Genomic DNA, 18,905 nt, shown 5'->3' on the forward strand with positions numbered 1-18,905 from the left:
GCACCTTCAAATATGAGTGTCTGTGTTGAACAACTTCTTTCCTTGTACTGTCAGCCCGTAGTGCTATTGGACATTACTTGTGAAATCCGATGGTATAAAAGTGACAGGAGATTTTATGCCTGGCTGACTCTTAGGACAAATGAGGAAGAAATAATTCTTAGCATTTCTAATAGGATTCACTGATGATTTTAGATGTGCTAGAAGATAAGTGAACAGGATAAGGAGGTGAGATAACTGACTGTGGTTATATAATTTAAATGGGCACATGGTGATAAGATTTATGTCTAGGCATATATTATCAGGCATAAGGTCATAGGGTTTATTTAATTTTCAATTTATACTACTAATGAAGTCCCCTATGATGCAGGATACTAAAATTGTGTCAAATAAGTACAAATTCTGAACTGCATGAAAGAAAATACTATAGTTACTGAACAGTAGATATATAATTGTTTATAGTCTTTAAGCATCATTGCAATTAAGGCATCATATTTGTTATGCTTTCTTTAGAATTTTGGTTAGTAATTTTTTAATCCTCCTTTTAAACTCACCATTTTTCTGAATTTTTAAAATGTCTCTGAATTTACTACACATTTTTAAGTGTCCTCCATAGTCCAAATATTTTGATATTCATAAAGCTCTGCAGAGTCATAGTCCAGTGACATATGACTCAGGATCTGACACTAAACACGGATGGGTGAGATTTTGACTTAGATTTTATTTCATTTTCTAATCTTTAGTTGGAATAGGTGCAAATGAAATGTGCAATACACAAAAGAGGTAGCAAAAGAAGGAGGGAGACCCACATGCCGATAAAAAGGTCAAGATTGGTCTATACAATTGAATATTGGAAGCTTTTGAAGGATCGAATCTTGTTTGACTATTAAAGTGTCATCCCTGGATATTATTCTATTTGATACTAAACTCATGGAAACTTTAAAGACAAATATTCATATCAGCTGATAGTCAATCCTTTGAAATGTATAAGCATAGTGCTCTAAGATTGGTTGGTTGGTTTGTTTTCTATCTTACTTCTGCCGACTAGATTCCTTCATTGAAGCACTCTTTCATTAAAATAAAGATTCTCAAATAATATTTTCATAAGGACTACATACTGATAATAACACCCACTTTCTAAATCAACTTTCTTCTTCATTCTACAAGACAATGACTTTCAGAATAAATAAAAATATAGTCCTAAGTGGCATTATTTACTTGTCCCAGAGCCCAAAGTTGAATGTTCCACTATGCAAATTTGGTCATGGCCAATGTTCCTACATGTCAGGGATAACATGGTAAGTTTCTTTGGACAGAACGGTCAGTGGGTTACTATAGTGAGCTTGATCTCTGCAATTTTAGTGTCAGAGATACTTACGATTCTAAGTACACCATGTGTGGCTATTAAAGGTAAAATAAACAGCAGGGGTATGGTTCCAGTTGCTTAGTAAACAATCATAGAAAGGTGTTTATTAAAGCTGACTCTCAAGTGACAGATAAATGCACAGTTCTATTATGTATGCTAAATTTAACATGCTGCAAGCTTAAAAGCAGATAGATCAAAACAAGAGAGGTTTTAAAAAATCATAAAGACAAAATACAGCTATGTCAGTATGTGACAGGAAAATAATTTTACCTTAAAAGTGATCTTCCCCAACCCCCTCAAGGAACATGTAACCACAATTTATGGAACAAAATTAAAGCAAGTTGGGAGCATTCCATTTCTTAGCCTGCTTGGCTTTGAGTTAAAAAAAAAAATTAATGAGCTGTTGTTAAACTAAGATACAATTGATCTCTTCTACTATAAACAAAAAATTACATCACATAATTACTGATGTATAATTCTGATTTATTAATGTGTGATGTTTAGTTCTTAAGAAAACAAAACAAAAACAACAAAACACACACACACAAAACAAGCCAGTAAACAGACTCTTTCATGCACATCCTTTTTTCTACCTTACAAAGTTCCACAGCATGATTTTTTAGAGGAGTTCCCTTGCTCAGGGTTGGCATATGTTTTTCAATTTTCACTGTCAACAACCATATTTACAGAAAGATGTACAAATATTGTGAATGGTAGGCTGTGCAACCCTCACATGATTAAAACTTCAGTTTCTTGGTTTTCTAGGGCTTTGTGTAAATGCCAATAAATTTGAGAGTTCACCTAACTGTGCATCTTAACCTTTGTTCCCAAAGGTGAAGGGCAGGATTTTTAATCAGGTAGCAATTTACCTTAATTGGGAAAACATAATTAGGTATTATTATCTAATTGCAATTACTGGTTGGAGAAAGTCACATTTCACAAGTAGTGACCCATGATGGATTATCACTCCCCTATTACAGAATTCTGCATCTGTATTTGTGTTTGGCAGACAGCCAATAAAAATTCAAAGGTAATCACAATGCTTCTCTGCAGTCCAGCTGTCAAAGTCACCAACTCCGTTGCTGAATAAGAAACCGAGACATATTTCCTGAACCACATCTTGGCTATATCTGTTTCCTGCTCAGACATCAAGTGGAGATCAAAATAATTGTATGAAAAAAAACCCATGTGAAGCAGGTTAGAGAACTGTTCCACACTTCGTTTCTGGTACAGTTAAAAAGTTTAATGTCTCAAGGCACCACAATGGTTGAACATCAGATACATGGGTAACCAGCTAATCTACTAGGCTGTAAAGTCAGTAAGTAGCTTGTGCAACTGTGAAAAAGCAATCTCTAGAGGACTGTTAGATATACTGTAGGCACAGGTATACAAATAGAAAACAATGAGTCCTAGAAAAAGCATGTTGAGCACCGTTGTGGCATTGTTTGTAATTCTTTACTTAACGCTACATAAACATTAACATTTACAAAAGGAAAGACTAACTTTTGAAAGTTACACCCAGGGTTGCTCTTTGTGCTATCCCCCAATAAGCGGCTCTAATTCGTCGGTGTACTTTTAGAGGTCGTTGGATCTGTGTCGCCCCCTGTGGTGCTGGTCGATTCATTCAAGTGCGAGCTCAAGTTGTCCGACGTTAGGTGGGAAGACTTGTAGACGATCTCATTGAAGTCAGACCTGATGCACACCAAGGGGGGGTCATTCAGCGGGTCTTCCACTGAGGCCTGGGTGTTTTCTCGCGTGATTCCCATGTCCTTGCTTTGTTCTGATGGGGATTTTCTTTTCATGCGTGTGTAAGCTTTGTCTGGATTCTCCATGCCTTGTTCATTTTTCAAAAACCGTCCAAAGAACCAAATGAAGAATCCAAACCACACAAAAGCTATCAGACTTGGCACAAAAGCCAGACACTTGACATCAAGTCTTGCCCCTATGAACCTGCTGTGTAAGAACATGTCTCCCTCAACATAGGTTTTATTAGTCTGAGGGTTGGTGTGATTGGACCTCCATTCCCAGGATAGCTTGGTTCTGTTCAAATCCTTTAGACTCTCTGAGTCTTTCACTGTATATATCTTCTGCCCTGGGCCAATATACTGTCCATATTCATGAGGCTTATAAAATATCTGATTCTTCCACATATTAAGATCCAAAATCAAGACGAGAAAGATAATCCCATAGTTAAACCATTTACCTGCATTAAAAAAGAAATACTGCATATTAGTCAAAGACCTATAAAACTTCAATAGAGTTTTCTCCTACAAAATGGAGATACTGGTATCATAGCATAAATTATTAATATTTTAGACCTGCTAAAATTTTTTTGAGAGTGTTATGCTGCCATTAAGTGAATTGGCAATGGAAATTTCCTAAATGGATTCTAGGCACGTGAAAATGTAACTGTAGATCCCAGAGCCAGTAATTTATGGTATTTACACTTTCTAGATTAAATCTCCTGGTTTTTAAGGCACCACAGTTATACTCAAATTTGGTTCCATGTAGGTTATTCTATAGAACAATTAAGTTAATTAATTAATTAAGGTTTAAAAACAAAGTTCTGATGAAATTCTTAAGAAAAGTCCAACGTATGATTGACTATCTCTTACAGTTTTATAATTAAGCCAGGGAAAGAAATAAATCATTTTGCAGTGCAAGCACAGCAGTATATCAATTGAATTCACATTGCTCTTTGTAGGTGACCTGTTGATTAAACCATTAGTTGATGTGATTCAGATCAATAATCCTGAGCATTCATTACAAGACTTTAAAAATAATTGCATCAAATTCTCATTGAACAGAATCCATTTATCAGACATATAAATATAACCAAAGCTGTAGAAGACATGATTTGGAGATACTGTAATTATTATGACTTCTTTGTAGTATTTAAAAATCTTACCTAAATAAGATAGGTATTATTTAGAGACATACTACCTAGTGAAATCTTTGCATCTTTAAATGGAAAGAATGTTGCAAAAATTTCAAGGGATACTAGATTCCATTATAATTTTTATTATAATTTATTCCAAGTTTTAGTGTATCAAAATAATATAGTAATACTCAGCTCATAGTTTTGCAGAATTAACTGATATATATAACAGGTTCTCAAAGTTTTATTTATAATTATATGTGTTATGTCAAAATTATTTTATTTTGTATTTAAAAATAGTGATAGTGAACATTATTAAGTTACTGCTTCACATGAGAGACAGGATCTTGGGCAAACTTCTTAAACTAAGATTGGTAAAAATGTATTTTTTAATATGTATTCCAATAGAACACATAGCTCTATAAAGGTATAACTTTGTAAGGAGTTAAAGAAAGTATTTTATCATCATCATTACACATTTTCAATCTCCTATTATATGCAAGTTGAAGAACTTTAATCCAGGGCTGGCTCCCAAACCTACTAGCTATGTGACCTTGGGTTAGTTGTTTAAATTCTCTAAACTCCAATTTCTTTACAAGCAGAAAATAAGAGTACTTATTAAGCTGTTAGCATTTCATGAGATTATTAGATACTAAGCACAATGCCTGGTACATTATAGGAACTCAGTAATTGTTACTATTATTATCATCAAAGCCTTGCCTAAGTCATGATAATGTCTTCATTTGCATGGAAAGGTGCAACTTCTTCTCTATGAAGAGAATTTATGTAAACCATATGAAGGGAAATTATAACTCTGCCTGTCCTGAAATCATTCAACTATACAGGGTTTATAATATTTGTAATGGAAGCTCTTGCCTGAATGATTTATTTGGCACACCCAAACTGCAAAGTAAGATAGAACATTGGAAACGTTTCCAGATATGATAAAATGTTTATAACATCTGGTACTGTTAAGTTCAAACCACTCCTGCCCTCTTGAATCTTCAGAACGAAAACAGAATCAACCATAAAACAAATTAAGAAAACTCAAGCCAGAGAAATTCAAATACAAAGGTGAGCATCATTACCAAACATTTATTGTGCTCAGAATAGACTCTGTGGAGGGTACCTTTGTAGATGCTGAAGACATATGTTACTGCCTTCTAGGAAGGAACTCATCATCTTATGGGGGAAATAGGATAGAAACATCAACAGATAAATAATAATAAGAGGCCACACTTAAGAGGTGCCAAAGGAGTGATACAAACCATTAATGCTGCAGATGTTGAGAAAATGGAATAAAAACTGAGGGCTAATTTCTGCAGAAAAGATTTTGAAGGAAATAGCAATTCATGTGGTCCCAGAAAGAAAAGTAAGACAGGGAACAGTTTAGAAAATGTTATGTTTCTTTTTAGTATATGCTTTTATTATGCTACAGATAGAATAACATACAGAAAAAGATCAGGTAATGTGGAAGAGAGGGCCTGAGGGGAGAGAAAAGGGAAAGAATGGAGAATATCATAGGAAAAAAAGGTCAACCAGAATGAGAGACAGGTGATATATAAAAGTTCAGGGATTATCATTCAGTATCTCGGAGGCACTAATTTGTAGCTTCTGTGATAGAAGCAGTTGGGAGAAGGGCTTTGGATGCGTCTTTGTTGAGAAGAGCCATCCTTATTCCCTTGTTGTAAACTACATGGGTTATGAAGCCAGACTGGATGGTGAGGGGAAGAGGTCCTTGGACTTGTGTGACTGACCATCACCTTCTTGACTCATAAAGGTCCCTTGGAAAAATGTGTACCCTTTCTAGGTCACTTTTATAAACTCATGAACAGAGCAGTCCTTCTTAAAGGGTCCTGTTTCCGGGGTAATGACGTCAGAAACTGAATATAAGCAGCATCACGGAATCAGCGAGGAAAAAGAGGAATGCTCATGGAGCTTGGAGAAGGGTGTTTTTCTGGTGGGGAGAAGATGCTCAGGGAATGTTTAATAGTCAAAGGAAAAAAATAAAATCAGAGAATAAAAGTGGTAGTGAATGTACAGTGATCAAACTGAAGGAACCCTGAGGATAGAAGGAGCCTTTTTCCATTCTTTCAAATTATTTTCTCTACCCAAGTTGAATGGTGCTGGGTCAGTTTGACCACTAAACTGTCACACTAAAGGATCACAGTATGTTGTTTCTCACATGACCTGGTGTCTGAATATTTAGATAGGGTGAAGTAGACACACATTAGGAATGTGTTGCCTGACATGGATACCATCACCCTGCTCTAACACATCTTTACTGATTTGTGAGAGAGAGTACCATATTGACAAAAACTGCAGGCTGGACACCAGCAGGTGGAGATCTAATACTCATCTTAAATAATACAACCTTGGGTAACTTGTTTAACCTCTCCAGATCTCAGCAATTTTATTTTCAAATTGAAGAAACAGAACTAGATGCCTCCCAGTTCTATGATTCTGTCCTCTTCCCCCAAATCCTTCTACTTATTAACTATTCAATTTTTTGTTCTATGAAATGGAGAATAATACCAACATAACCACTTCAAAGGATTATTGTGAGGATAAAATGAGAAGTTACATTTGAGAGTTCTCTGAAATGTATTGTTTGCCAAAAATATAGGGTAGCGTTATTTCTGCCATTTCTTCCTTCTACTTCTTCAATCCAGTTAATACAAGATCTTAGTGATAGAAAAGAGAGAGAGAAGAGTGTGTAAGGATTTGTAAGAAAGATATATCCTAAATGTTTCAGTTTGGATAAAACAGAATAAATTACTGAGCACTGACATTACTGGGTAGATATCACTGGACTAATTATCCAAGAGGATCCAGTGTATAGCTATATGTAAATATGCTTTATGAATCACCATATTTAACTTGTTAAAAATCCTTAGCAATTGTAATTTGTCTACAGCTTGCAGTAGTATTAGTCCAGAGACAAGGTCTTTTATACACAAATTTGGAAGCAGATAGATTCTTCCCTCCCCTGCAGACAGATTGTGTTGGGGGTGGGGAAGTGCAGAGAGGAGAGAATCCTTTTCTCCTCTGTGAAGGTAGCATTGTCCTTCCCCCCACTGCTGTAGCCACTCAGTTGAAACTTGGAACAGCTGAAAATATAGAAGAAATGGCTCTTCTTACTTTTTGTTTGTTTCCTGCCCACCTGACATAACTTCTGGTCCATTTATCCATTTGTACAAGGAAGGATGTTCATCTTTCTCTATCATCCATTCTTTCATTTTCCTATACAGTGTTTTATTACTTTGGTAATGCTCTCTCCTCTTTAAAAAACTACTTTTATGAGATGCAGCAGACTAGAAAGCAAAATCAGGTGGGACAACTCAACCTTAGTGTTCTTGCCTATAAAGTGAAGGAGTTCAGCTATGTAATCCTTAAGATTTCTTCCCTGTCCTAAAAGTCTCTTTGATGATTCTGTGAAATAAACATCACCTAAACCTCAATGTTTTATGATTGGCCAGAAAATTCTCACCATTACAGCAAAAAAAAAAAGATGCAATACACAATTTTCAGATGGAGAAAGCTTTCCTTAAAAAAGATTGTATATTTTGAGAAACGCAGTTTACCATAAAATAATAAATTTGAGTCCCTGAAATGACACACATGACAAGGTATAAGACACAAAAAAGAAAAGACTAGAAGTACTTCTACTGTCATTTTTCCATGTGTGTTGTTGTGAACCGACAATCAACCATAACAAGAGGTTTGGTATTTCGGCATTTATCACATGAGAGATTTTGCATTTTCCCCTGTTGTTTCAACTACATAGCATAATGTAAATCAGCAAGGAGGAAGGGTAATAATCCATACATTATTTCTATTAATCTCCTTCTTGAAATACCTCACTGTCTCCTTTAATGAGAAATCCCTGCATGGTGTAGGTGGGATTACCTCTTTCTTGTGTTTTGTGCTTTTAATGAATCTTACTGATTGTCAAAAATGATATTACAGTGGTAATTTTATCATTTTACTTTGTGGGAGTTTACAGAATCCTGGGCTAGTTCATTTTAAAAGAATTCTTCATTAAATATCACCCTCGCTCAGCATAGGAAATGACAACAGTTTGGGGGAAAGCGCTATTTTTTCAACTAAGGAAGAAAACTATAAGTGCTGATATTTCCACCATATAATGAACCTTTCATGATTCAAATATGCAATTATAATATTTTGAAAAATCTTTTACTCAATAGGGTTGCCAGTTAGCATTGAGGTTGAGCTGTGCTGTAAGCGCCCTCTATACCAAGTGGGTGTCACCGCTAAGCCAGACTCCTGCGTCCAGTGGTCAAGCTCCACAGAACCATTTAGTGTCCATTATGGGATAGCAGGAAACCACGGCCTTGAAGAAGCCGACGTTCGGATAATTAAATAAATAACAGTTTGCTGTAACAGGCTTCTTGGCCGTATTCAATGTCCTCTCATTCCAGACATGATCAGTGAAAACAGTTCTCACTGAGCTAGCATCTCTTTAAGTCCCCCCTAGGTATTTTAGGGATATCTAGAAACCACATTAAGTGCTTGGGCCATGAGGAGGCCATTTAGCAAATTGAAGATAATTACTAAATAATTGATGAACTAATGAGAGTTACTTGAGTTAATAAATTATCTCCTTAAGACTTAAAAGCAAATGAATATAGCTTCTCAAAGTACCTCTCTTGTCATTGTCATTTCCGTAAGTGGTAGACTACTCCTTTAGGACATAATCCAATATGATGAATAGAGGTAGAAACTTGTGAAGATAAAATGTGAAAGAAAAGGCCATGCAGTTATACTGAATTAGAGGACCCTCAAACTCTGACTTTCTTGAGATTGGGAACTGTGCCACTCATTTCCATATTCCCTAGATCTCAGCTTAGTTTTAGACACATGTTAGCTCAGAAAATGTCCACTAATCATTAGGTAAATGTCTGAGATACTGAAAAATTTCGAGGAGTGAAGTTCTAGTCTTTCAAGTCAAATACACGTGTCACCATGATCTGGTGAATTCCAGGATACTGCTAAAATCAGACAAAATCTGGAAAATTGGGAAAAACAAAATATTTGTCTCAAAGATTATGATTAATTATATATTTCAAGTCTTTCTTCTGGATGTAAAGACAAATTCCTGAAAACCACGTGAGTTTTATTACAAAAATCCTCATCTATGTATGCATAAGTGAACCCAGAACACCTAAGCCTGAACAAGACAGACCAGCTTAGGGACAGCAAGGACTGACAGGCAGTGGGCAAAGCAACCATGGCCTTGAAGAAGATGAGTTTGGGACAAATAAAAGGGATTGCTGCTTTATGTAGAAGTAAACATAGTTTACTTACATAGTAAACTCCTAGAGCTTCACAAATGTGTTGAAAATGGAAATTGCTGCAGGAAAGGTTTAGAAAAATTCATAACTGAGAGAATAGCAAGAGATCCTTGTGTACTTTGGATAAATTCACGATCACTGGGGACTGTCATGGTGAAGGGGATGCATTGTATTTCCCTATAACAAGTCCCTTGCTAATTTTGCCAGACAGAATATTCTGCTGGATGGACCACTGGCCTGCCCTCGCCAGCACTTTCCATGATCTGTTTGACACAGGAGAGCTCTTTAAAAAACAATCTTTGGGAACTCATTTGCCAGAAATCAGGCACCTGTGGAAATAAAATGAAGGGGTTTTCAGCATTATTTTCCACATTCTCACCATTGTAAAGCACCTGTGCCCTCGCGCATCTCAGGAAACTGAAATAGAACACAGACCTACAGAGGCTTGTTTACTTCTACATTTTCCATTTTTGCCGAAAGGCTTCCCATGGGTATCATCGTGCCAGCAGTGTGAATTCTCGCCTCACAGATGCACAGGCCTTCCTTCTGGCCTTTCCCCCAACCCTCTCCTAATTTACTCAGATGATGGCCACCAATGGGGCACTTCCTTTGTCTGGCTGGGATGACAGATGGCAGAGCTTCCACCAGGATCGGCATTAATAGGGCTCAGAGGAGCTTCCAAGACTGAATTGAGAGGCCATTCCTCTCTTGAGACTTAGTACATCACATTTTGAATCCATCTTTGCACTCACCTTATAGGTAAAAGGGAAGAGGGCAAAAGAGATAATTACACAGTTGCATTTAGCACTTACTTTTAGGAGAAGAACAATGGACTTGGGCTAAAAACACCAATGTGACCGAATCACTAACCATTTATCCCCTTTGTTACTGAAGTCAAAATTCCCAGAAAAAAATATTTTAACACACCCTTGGATAGAGATGATTTATTTTTTATAAGCTGTAGCCCAGCTTATAAACTGAAAGCTCATACATACTGCAGCAAACCATCTGTCAAGGGGGATCCAGATGAGCTAAACAGATGCAACAATTCAAGTTATTTCTGACATGCATAAATAAAACTAGCTAGGAATCAGGATTAAAAAATACTCAGATCCTAAAGGCTTTTAAAATGTCAATGGGAACTCATCAGTGTCAGATGACCCTCTACATACAGAGCATTTCATTGGGAGAGAGATTTTTTTTTTCATTCTTAGATTTCTCTTTCTTGAGGACTCAGAACAGTAAATAACAGGAAAGAACTCAGAATAGTGGGAAAATAATTTGAGAGCCCTCTCTCAGGCTACCTAATGTTTGTGAATTAAATAGGAAAGCCAGATTCTGGAGGGATGAAAGGAAAAGCTTTAGGTTAAAATACTGAGAGCTTATTGAGTGCTTACTTCATGGCAGGCAGTGTTTTAAGTGCCTTGTACATATTAATTAATTTCTTTCTCACTGCAATCCTATGGGATAAGTACCATTACTGTCCCCATTTAACAGATGAAAAAACTGAACCTCTAAGAGGTTAAGGAGCTTGACAAGGGCCCTGCCACCAGTTAGTAGCAGGGCTGGAACCTATGCACCAAGTCTTTACATTCCATTGCCTCAGCATGCACTGAACATCTTTTCTAGATCACAGAGAAATAATAGTTGAGGCCATCAAGCCATCCTTGACACTGGGAGAACCCCAGCCAGCCTTGTCTAGGCTCTTCTGGTGCAGAACAAACACAGACAGAGAAAGCAATAGACAGAGTTATCTGGAGGTCTGTAGGATCCCTTCCTAGCCCTGACTCCAGCTTCTTCTGGACCTTTCCCCGGTCAGTCATGCTCTGCTTTGGGACCTCCTCTGTTGGCCCGAACTCTGAACTTTCTAGCTCCTGCCAGGCCCCTACCATGTGCCTTTCTCACTGGCTACCCCATTTCTATTGAATTTGCATTCTGCTCCTTGGCTTTTGTTTTAAAAAGTGCATAGAAAATAAATAAAAGCTGAGATGAGAGGAATTCTAACTATAGAAAATGTTTCTCAGAAGCAGTGTTTCTCAAAGTGTGGTTCTCTGGCCGCCTGCATAGGCATCATTGGTGGTGCTTAAGAGGATGGCAGATTCTGGGCTCCACCTCCTACCTCAGGCATCTGACTCTGGGTGTGTGGCTGATAGATCTTTTATACAAGCTCTCCAGGTGATTCTCATACACATAAAGTTTGAGAAACATAAATGGATATAGAGGGTTTCATGCTTAATACTCCCAGGGGTGATTTGCTGAACAAGGAAAGCATTAGGGTCTCTTTACAAAAAGAAGTAGAACTTGAAGGAACCTATCAAGCTAGTGTTTGTGGTTCACTTGCAAATTTGCAGGCTACTAATTATTGAGCATGTTAAAATACAACATGTAGCACTGTGTTTTGGGGGTTTTACCTGAGTTTGCCCAGAAACAACTATCTTACATCAGATAAAGTCAAAGGCCTTTCAGGGGAGTTGGGTGATACTCCAGAGTGTGTTCAGCAACCTCTTCACCAATTCATAGAACAAAGAGAGCAACAGAACAAAACAAGAGGGGAAAGTTCTTTTTTCTGTCTCCAAACCTGTCCCATTTTCCTAGAAATTTTTATCTTGGATCTGGGGAAGCACATGACCATCTTACCACAAACTGGATTTAAATAGTTTATGGTGGAGCCCTTCACCCCAAAGCCCACATGTATCCTATCTTATTTTGAATTTAAGCCCCAGAATCCTCGAAAGCCTTTCTAGTAGGTCCAGACACCCAATCATTTGCATGGCTCTTCTCAGGGAGACAGTCTGACCTCACTGGTGTCTTCTCAATCAGAAAGGAGCGGTTCTCAATGGTCAGCATCACCCAAGGCAGCTTTACAAAAGTCCCATTCCTTGGCCTTTGCCCAGATCTACTGGGTTGGGACCACTAGGAATGGGGCCCAACAATCTGTATATTTATAAAATTCCTGGATGATATGATAATCAGCATAATTTGGCAAATACTACCCCAAAGCCTTAATTATAATATATTTCCATCTTCTGGAAAACTTTATTAATGTGAAGTCTCTATTGCAAAAACTTAGCTAGCCTTTCCTCCTTTCACATTTTTAGAAAATAATGCTTGGTGGGATGAAGGTTTTAGTTCAAAGACACAGGAGGCTTTACCTTGAAAGTAATGATGCTGAATCATCAGAGATTCCTGTATGCCTGGCTCCCTTCCCAGACACTGAATACAAGTTTTAGTTGTGATTTTGTATTCATATTCTTAAGTAAAGCGTTCCAAATTGTGTAAGCTTTGGGACCCACAAAACCTACCTCTGCCCCTGTCTATAAATGACAGCATATATAACAAAGCTATGCAGACGTGCCCCAAATTAAATATTTTTAACAGTTTTATTTTTCTTTCTGGCCAGTGGATTTTCTGAGTCTTCCTCCATTACCCCCTTTTTTAAACCTGATATTCTGCACTCAAACAGTATATTTTTGATAGGGCTTCTGATATTCAGTCAGAGACAATATTAGTGCCATGATGGTCTGAGACAAGAGCTGATAGTAAGAACAGATGGTCCCAGCAAAAGCCCACCCAAAGGGATATGATGATACCACGTGTGTGATAGCTGTTTTAGAAGTCCGAGAGGGTAGCATGCTGCAGAGATTAAGTGGGGACTCTGAAACCACACTATGTGACCTGAACTCAAATTGATTGATTTACCCAGTGAATTTAATAGAAGAGCCTCATTCATTTTGAATAGGAAAAGAAACCTGCTACATCTTCCCTATTCATGAGCTCATTCTCCAATTTAGGAAGGTTGCCTCATGCTCAAAGCAAAAAACAGCCTTCAAGTTGAGCAAAGGTTTTTTTGCAGTACTCAGATGTTCACGTTTTCTGTGCTCAGGCTATTTTTATTCGGCAGCACAGACGGTCGTGTAAGCACAGATTTCTTCAGCAGTTTCTATTATAGCAGGTGTGGGATCCTAGGCCACTGTCCTTACAACACACACACATTCACTACCTGCATTTGAACAGCTTGAGAACTAATGCCATTCTCTCTCTGTGAACATTCAGCTGACTGCTTCTTGTTATAAAGAGAAAAAGAGGTATAAAACGAAGCTCTGGGAAGCCTTGTTTAGATGAGAATGACTGAGTTGTCATGAAAGAAAATTATAATAAATCATATTCGAGCTATTTCAAGAGCAGGACACATCTGAAAATGGAATAATCTGAGGATCCACAAGAGAATCGCCTGAGACAAACATGAGCCCTGCCACAGCAGTAAGTTTCACTCAATCAAATGAGAAGTGGTCCAACTCCCTAAAGGCACATGGTCCGATTGGAGCTCTAGGGTACCACTGTTTTGATCTCAGAAGCAAATGAGGAACAAAGCGTAAAGAGTATTCACGATGAAAAAATATACTGATCTGTATGTTGTGAAAAAGAAACCCACCTAATGGACAAAACCAAGGTGTAGTGGTCTATGGAGTGTGGCAGAGATAGCAAACGATCTATAACAAAGGTATGACTCATCTCTGATACTCCTAGGCTAGAACATGAGACCTGACATCACAAGTGGCTGTCCAATGGGGGACCACATCTCTCTGCTCTCCTCAACTCTACGTGGGGCTATCTCATTAGTTATTCCCCATGGAATGTGCATGAGGTGACACGTTTTATTTCCAGGCCAGGGGGTTAAGAAACAGGCAAACCCTCTTAGTCATTTTCCCCATCATTATTCCCATTTGCCCACTGGATGTTGAAGTTGAAATTGTTAAAGCCACCAAGAATCTAAGTCCCAGAAGGATGGTCCACAGCCCCCTGCTGATCTGCAACCGCCTTGCACTGTTACGTGAGTAAAATAAAACCATATTCCTGTATGCCTCTAAAATGTTACCATGTGCTTTGCCTTTTATAGCAGCTAGCATGACTCTAACTAGGAGACAATCAAACTGTGTTCAAAATTATACCTGTTATGTGAATACGATATTCCTCCTTGAAGATCTTCTGGAAGAAAGGAATCTTGAACTGCATGTGAGGCGTGTGCAAACCGGGAAGATTTACATCGACGTCTCCCATGAAATGTGGGAATTCCCAGTCCTGCCAGAGAAAATCAACATGAAAACATACCTGTGATTTGTTTCATTCCTAAGCAGCTAAACACCCAAAATTGACTTTTATAAGCACCTATTTTAAAATCATTTAAATGCAGTCAGCTGTTGGGTGTATCCGTTTTGTTCTGTGATGGTTGTTTTATCTACATTGGGTAGTGGTATGCAAACAAAATCAAAATTAAGTCATAACTTATATCCTTAGATTGTCTCTTTAATGTGATAATAAGAAACCAATGCAGATTTGATGTGCATCAATACATGTTTCTGTCTTTCTTTCTGGAGACCTGGTCTTAAATTTTTATAGGAAGGAAGTGATCCATATTTTATAAATATGGGGTAATTTAGTTATATTTTGTTCCACTACTTTTTAAAAATAAGAACCTTATAACAGCATATTTGTGTATGAAGACAAAGTAAATAGGATCTAATTCACTTAACCGAGTTCCTTAATTCACATCAAGGGAGCTTTATTAATCATCTCTGCTAGCAACTATATGGAATGGAAAAATGCCAAAGACTCCTGTCCTGCTCTCTTGCAATTTAACATCAATTTGAACCAAACGATGGAGGGCCTGACCTACTAGCTTGCAAGATGAACAGTGAATTAATTCCCAAATTGTCATTAGTTATTTCCTTGTTGTCAAGGCAAAATCAGGTGGGATGACTCTCCTTCTCATAAGGAAGGAAAACAGATGCAAATGAAGATATTTTTAGGTGTCTCATCTGCTCTTGGTTTTTGGATAGAGGTACCAAATTAAAGTTCATAACTAGCATGTGAAGAAGAAATACACTAAATAATGAAGAAACCTTTAAGCTGAATCCATATTTTTATTTCTAGTAATGAAATGATCACTAAATTAACAGTCCTATACTTAAAGAATATTTTTTTAAAAACTTGGATATGAAAAACTAATAAACAAAATATTAATTTAAGATTTCAATCTGCTATCTCAATATAAAAAACTTAATTTTTTCCAAGATTTCTCTATATGCAGCTAATAGAGGTGTGCTGATAATAGTGTGCCTGAACATTTTAGGAGTTTCCATTCCACTCCCCTCTTTGCTAAAAATTCTGATTAAGGCAGAATAGACCTTAAAGGAAAGGCGAGTGTGTGAGTGGTGGTAACCAGGAAAGTTTTCAACGTCTATTAATTTCTTGATCTATGGATCACTTTAAACCTCTAATAAGAAATAAATATATAAGAAGAAAATGATGCAATATCATCCCTTTCTATTGGTGTGTATGCAAATTTCTTGTTGGTCTCGCCTCTCCTGGTTTTTCAGATTTCAGCAGCAAATAGACATGTAATCTTGGAAATTCAGAAAACCCAAAGCATTGGAACTGAATAAATTTGGAACATTTTGATCTAAAATATTAGTAGGAAATGGATCTGTAATAATACTTGTGAACGATTGCATTTTATTAAAGTGCATTTGTTTTTGGGTTTTTTTTCCCCCACTGATAATATCTTGTTCTTTCTATGTTACTTGGAAGACTCTTGCAAGAGAATTGAAAATGAATTTAGACTTTTGCTAAAATATAACTGACATCTGCCATAAAAAAATTATGCTTGGCAACGGTAACCAGAGAATCTTTCACTAGCCCTGGCTAAAAAACACAGAGCATGATAAGTAGAGAAATTCTCTCTCTTATTTCTTGGTTTAAGGAGGAGTTTAGAATTAACAGATACACACTATTATCTATATAAATTAGATACACAATAATGACCTACTGTATAGCACAGGGAACTATATTCATTACCTTGTAATAACCTATGATGGAAAAGAACCCGAAAAAGAATACCTATATCTGTATCTCTCTCTATATATATATCTGGATCACTTTTCTGTACACCTGACACTGACACAACATTGTAAATCAACTACACTTCAATTTTTTTTAAAAAGTAAAAAAAAAAATAAAAGGAAGAGAATACTTCTTGGTAGTAATTGGGCAAGTGCACTTAGTGTGCCTTCTTTTGGAAAGATGTTCTTAGACTGTTATCATTTAGCTTTTCATTTCATGAAATGAAAGCTTTCTACTGGGTATGAAATCGATTTTAGTTTGAAAGTAATCTCTAGAGATTTCTTGTAGACTGGGATCAAAATTTCATTCCCCCCAAAATTGTTCCTCAATTATTTCCCACCTGTACTTGGAGATAGAAAGATGAATTAAGGAAATGGAAAGTAGGGGAAAGAGAAGAGAAAGTCTTGCTCTTCATCTAGAAGATGGCATTACTTGTCCTTTTATTTTTTTAAAGAAGGGATCAAGGCAGGGATTTTGGGGGCAAGTGTGAGGGAAGTATCTTATGCCATCTAATAATTAAAAACAAAGAGAACTAATAAAAGAGATGATACATAAATTCTCTTAGATTCCCCCCTTATACATTATTTTTTATAATGACCAGATTTTGGTTTTCAAAACAGCCTTCCTTAGTCTTCTAACTCCCTACCCCCATTCTCTCCCTGGTACTCTGATTTCTGTAGTTCAGTTCCTACTCTGCATATTTCTGCAGACTCGTTGAATCAGCATAAACTTTGACCTTGACTTAGAATGGAATGATAATAATAATCATTGCTGGGACTTCCCTGGGGGGCCAGTGGTTAAGACTTCACCTTCCAGTGCAGGGGGTGTGGGTTCAATCCCTGGTCGGGGAGATAAGATCCCACATGCCTTGCCGCCAAAAAACCAAAACATAAAACAGAAGCAACATTGGAACAAATTCAATAAAGACTTTAAAAATGGTTCACATCAAAAAAGTCTTTAAAAAACTAATAGCCATTGCTACCACTTGCAATATGTTTTAGACCCATCTAAATGGGGGCATCTGAAGGTGGTGATACCCCAAGTATTTATTTATAGGAGATAGAAGAGGAGAGAGGATGATATTCTGAATCCCCATCTTCATCTGTCAATCTCACAGGCTTCTTGCGAGGATGAGACAATGCCTGGACAGTAATTAGCACATTGCTGGAGACAGATGGAAGAGACAGAGGAAGACCAGCAAGCATGGTTGATTTCCAAGCATGATTCCAAGGTCAGGGTTATCCTGAGAGTGAAGCAGAGGAAGCAGATAGGTCTGTTTTTAGTAGGATCGCATCCAGGGCTGCCTCAAGGTCCAGATGAAATAGGAAAACGGCCATCTTCTCCTTTCTGCCCTCATGCATGGCACAGCACTGGCCTCCTGAGGTCTCTGATGGGACTTGGGTCGGAGCCAAGTCCTCCCAGAGGGCACCAGGAGCGGGACCATAGACAGGGGCACCTCTCTCAAAGAGATGTAGGAGGTGGCTTCAAAGAAGGATAGAAGAACAGGAGCAAATTGTGGGTCACACTGTGCAATGTGGGTCACACTGTGGCGACACAGAAATAACTGTGGAGGACCTGCAGTGTGGTGGGGCTGGCACTGCTACTGTGTAGGCGGGAGCTGGTAAGCCAGCAACATGAGAGGCTAAAGGAAACCTGCGGATGCTTGCGGTATAAAGTATCGAGCACTGGCCGTGTTCTAGCATCATCCTAAGCTACAGAGTTACATTACATACAAAATCATCCCCAAATGTTGCTCTTATTAACCCATTTTACGGATGAGAAGAATTTGCCTCACAAAGGTTAAATTGTCACAAAATGATGTAGCTGTCATGTGGCAGAGCCCGGGCCAAAGAATACATAATTTCTGCTGGGCCACGCAGCCTCTAACCGTGAAAAGTGACAACCCTTTTTGTTTTTGACTCAGTACTGGAATTATTTTTACCTGCTGTACCTGTTCTAATAGAGAATCACTGATGACAGTCATCACCTGCTCATCTCTCACTCAAAGTCAGCTCCATCAGGGGCTTTAAACTATCCCTCCCCACCACCACAGAAGGTTCTCACATTTTTGGAGATTAATCCTTTGTCAGTTGCTTCATTTGCAAATACTTTCTCCCATTCTGAGGGTTGTCTTTTCGTCTTGTTTATGGTTTCCTTTGCTGTAAAAAAGCTTTTAAGTTTCATTAGGTCCCATTTGTTTATTTTTGTTTTTATTTCCATTTCTCTAGGAGCTGGGTCAAAAAGGATCTTGCTGTGATTTATGTCATAGAGTGTTCTGCCTATGTTTTCCTTTAAGAGTTTTAAAGTGTCTGGTCTTATATTTAGGTCTTTAAGTCGTTTTGAGTTTACTCTTGTGTATGGTGTTAGGGAGCGTTCTAATTTCATTCTTTTACATGTAGCTGTCCAGTTTTCCCAGCACCAGTTATTGAAGAGGCTGTCTTTTCCCCAT

General features: G+C 37.7%; 2 protein-coding genes across 9 annotated transcripts in view; one reads left to right on the top strand and one right to left on the bottom strand.

Annotated features, from left to right (window-relative positions):
* The window catches only part of NELL2 (neural EGFL like 2), a 601,925-nt gene that overhangs the window by 464,774 nt on the left and 118,246 nt on the right, over positions 1-18,905 (top strand). The gene's annotated exons all lie outside the window — the stretch shown is intronic.
* TMEM117 (transmembrane protein 117) overlaps positions 1,432-18,905 on the bottom strand; it is a 522,112-nt gene continuing 504,638 nt past the window's right edge. For 6 of the 8 annotated variants that reach the window (XM_082422581.1, XM_082422573.1, XM_082422582.1 and 3 more), the window contains 2 exons: positions 14,506-14,635; positions 1,432-3,566 (listed from right to left, as the gene is read on the bottom strand). In XM_082422581.1, coding sequence (XP_082278707.1) covers positions 2,920-3,566; positions 14,506-14,635 — 777 coding nt within the window. In that variant the 3' untranslated portion in view covers positions 1,432-2,919. The other 2 variants (XM_082422587.1, XR_014252821.1) reach the window with 2 other exon arrangements.

The sequence above is a fragment of the Balaenoptera physalus genome (genome assembly GCF_965194825.1).
Source record: "Balaenoptera physalus genome assembly, chromosome: 13".
In the NCBI taxonomy this organism is placed as follows: Eukaryota; Metazoa; Chordata; class Mammalia; order Artiodactyla; family Balaenopteridae; genus Balaenoptera; species Balaenoptera physalus.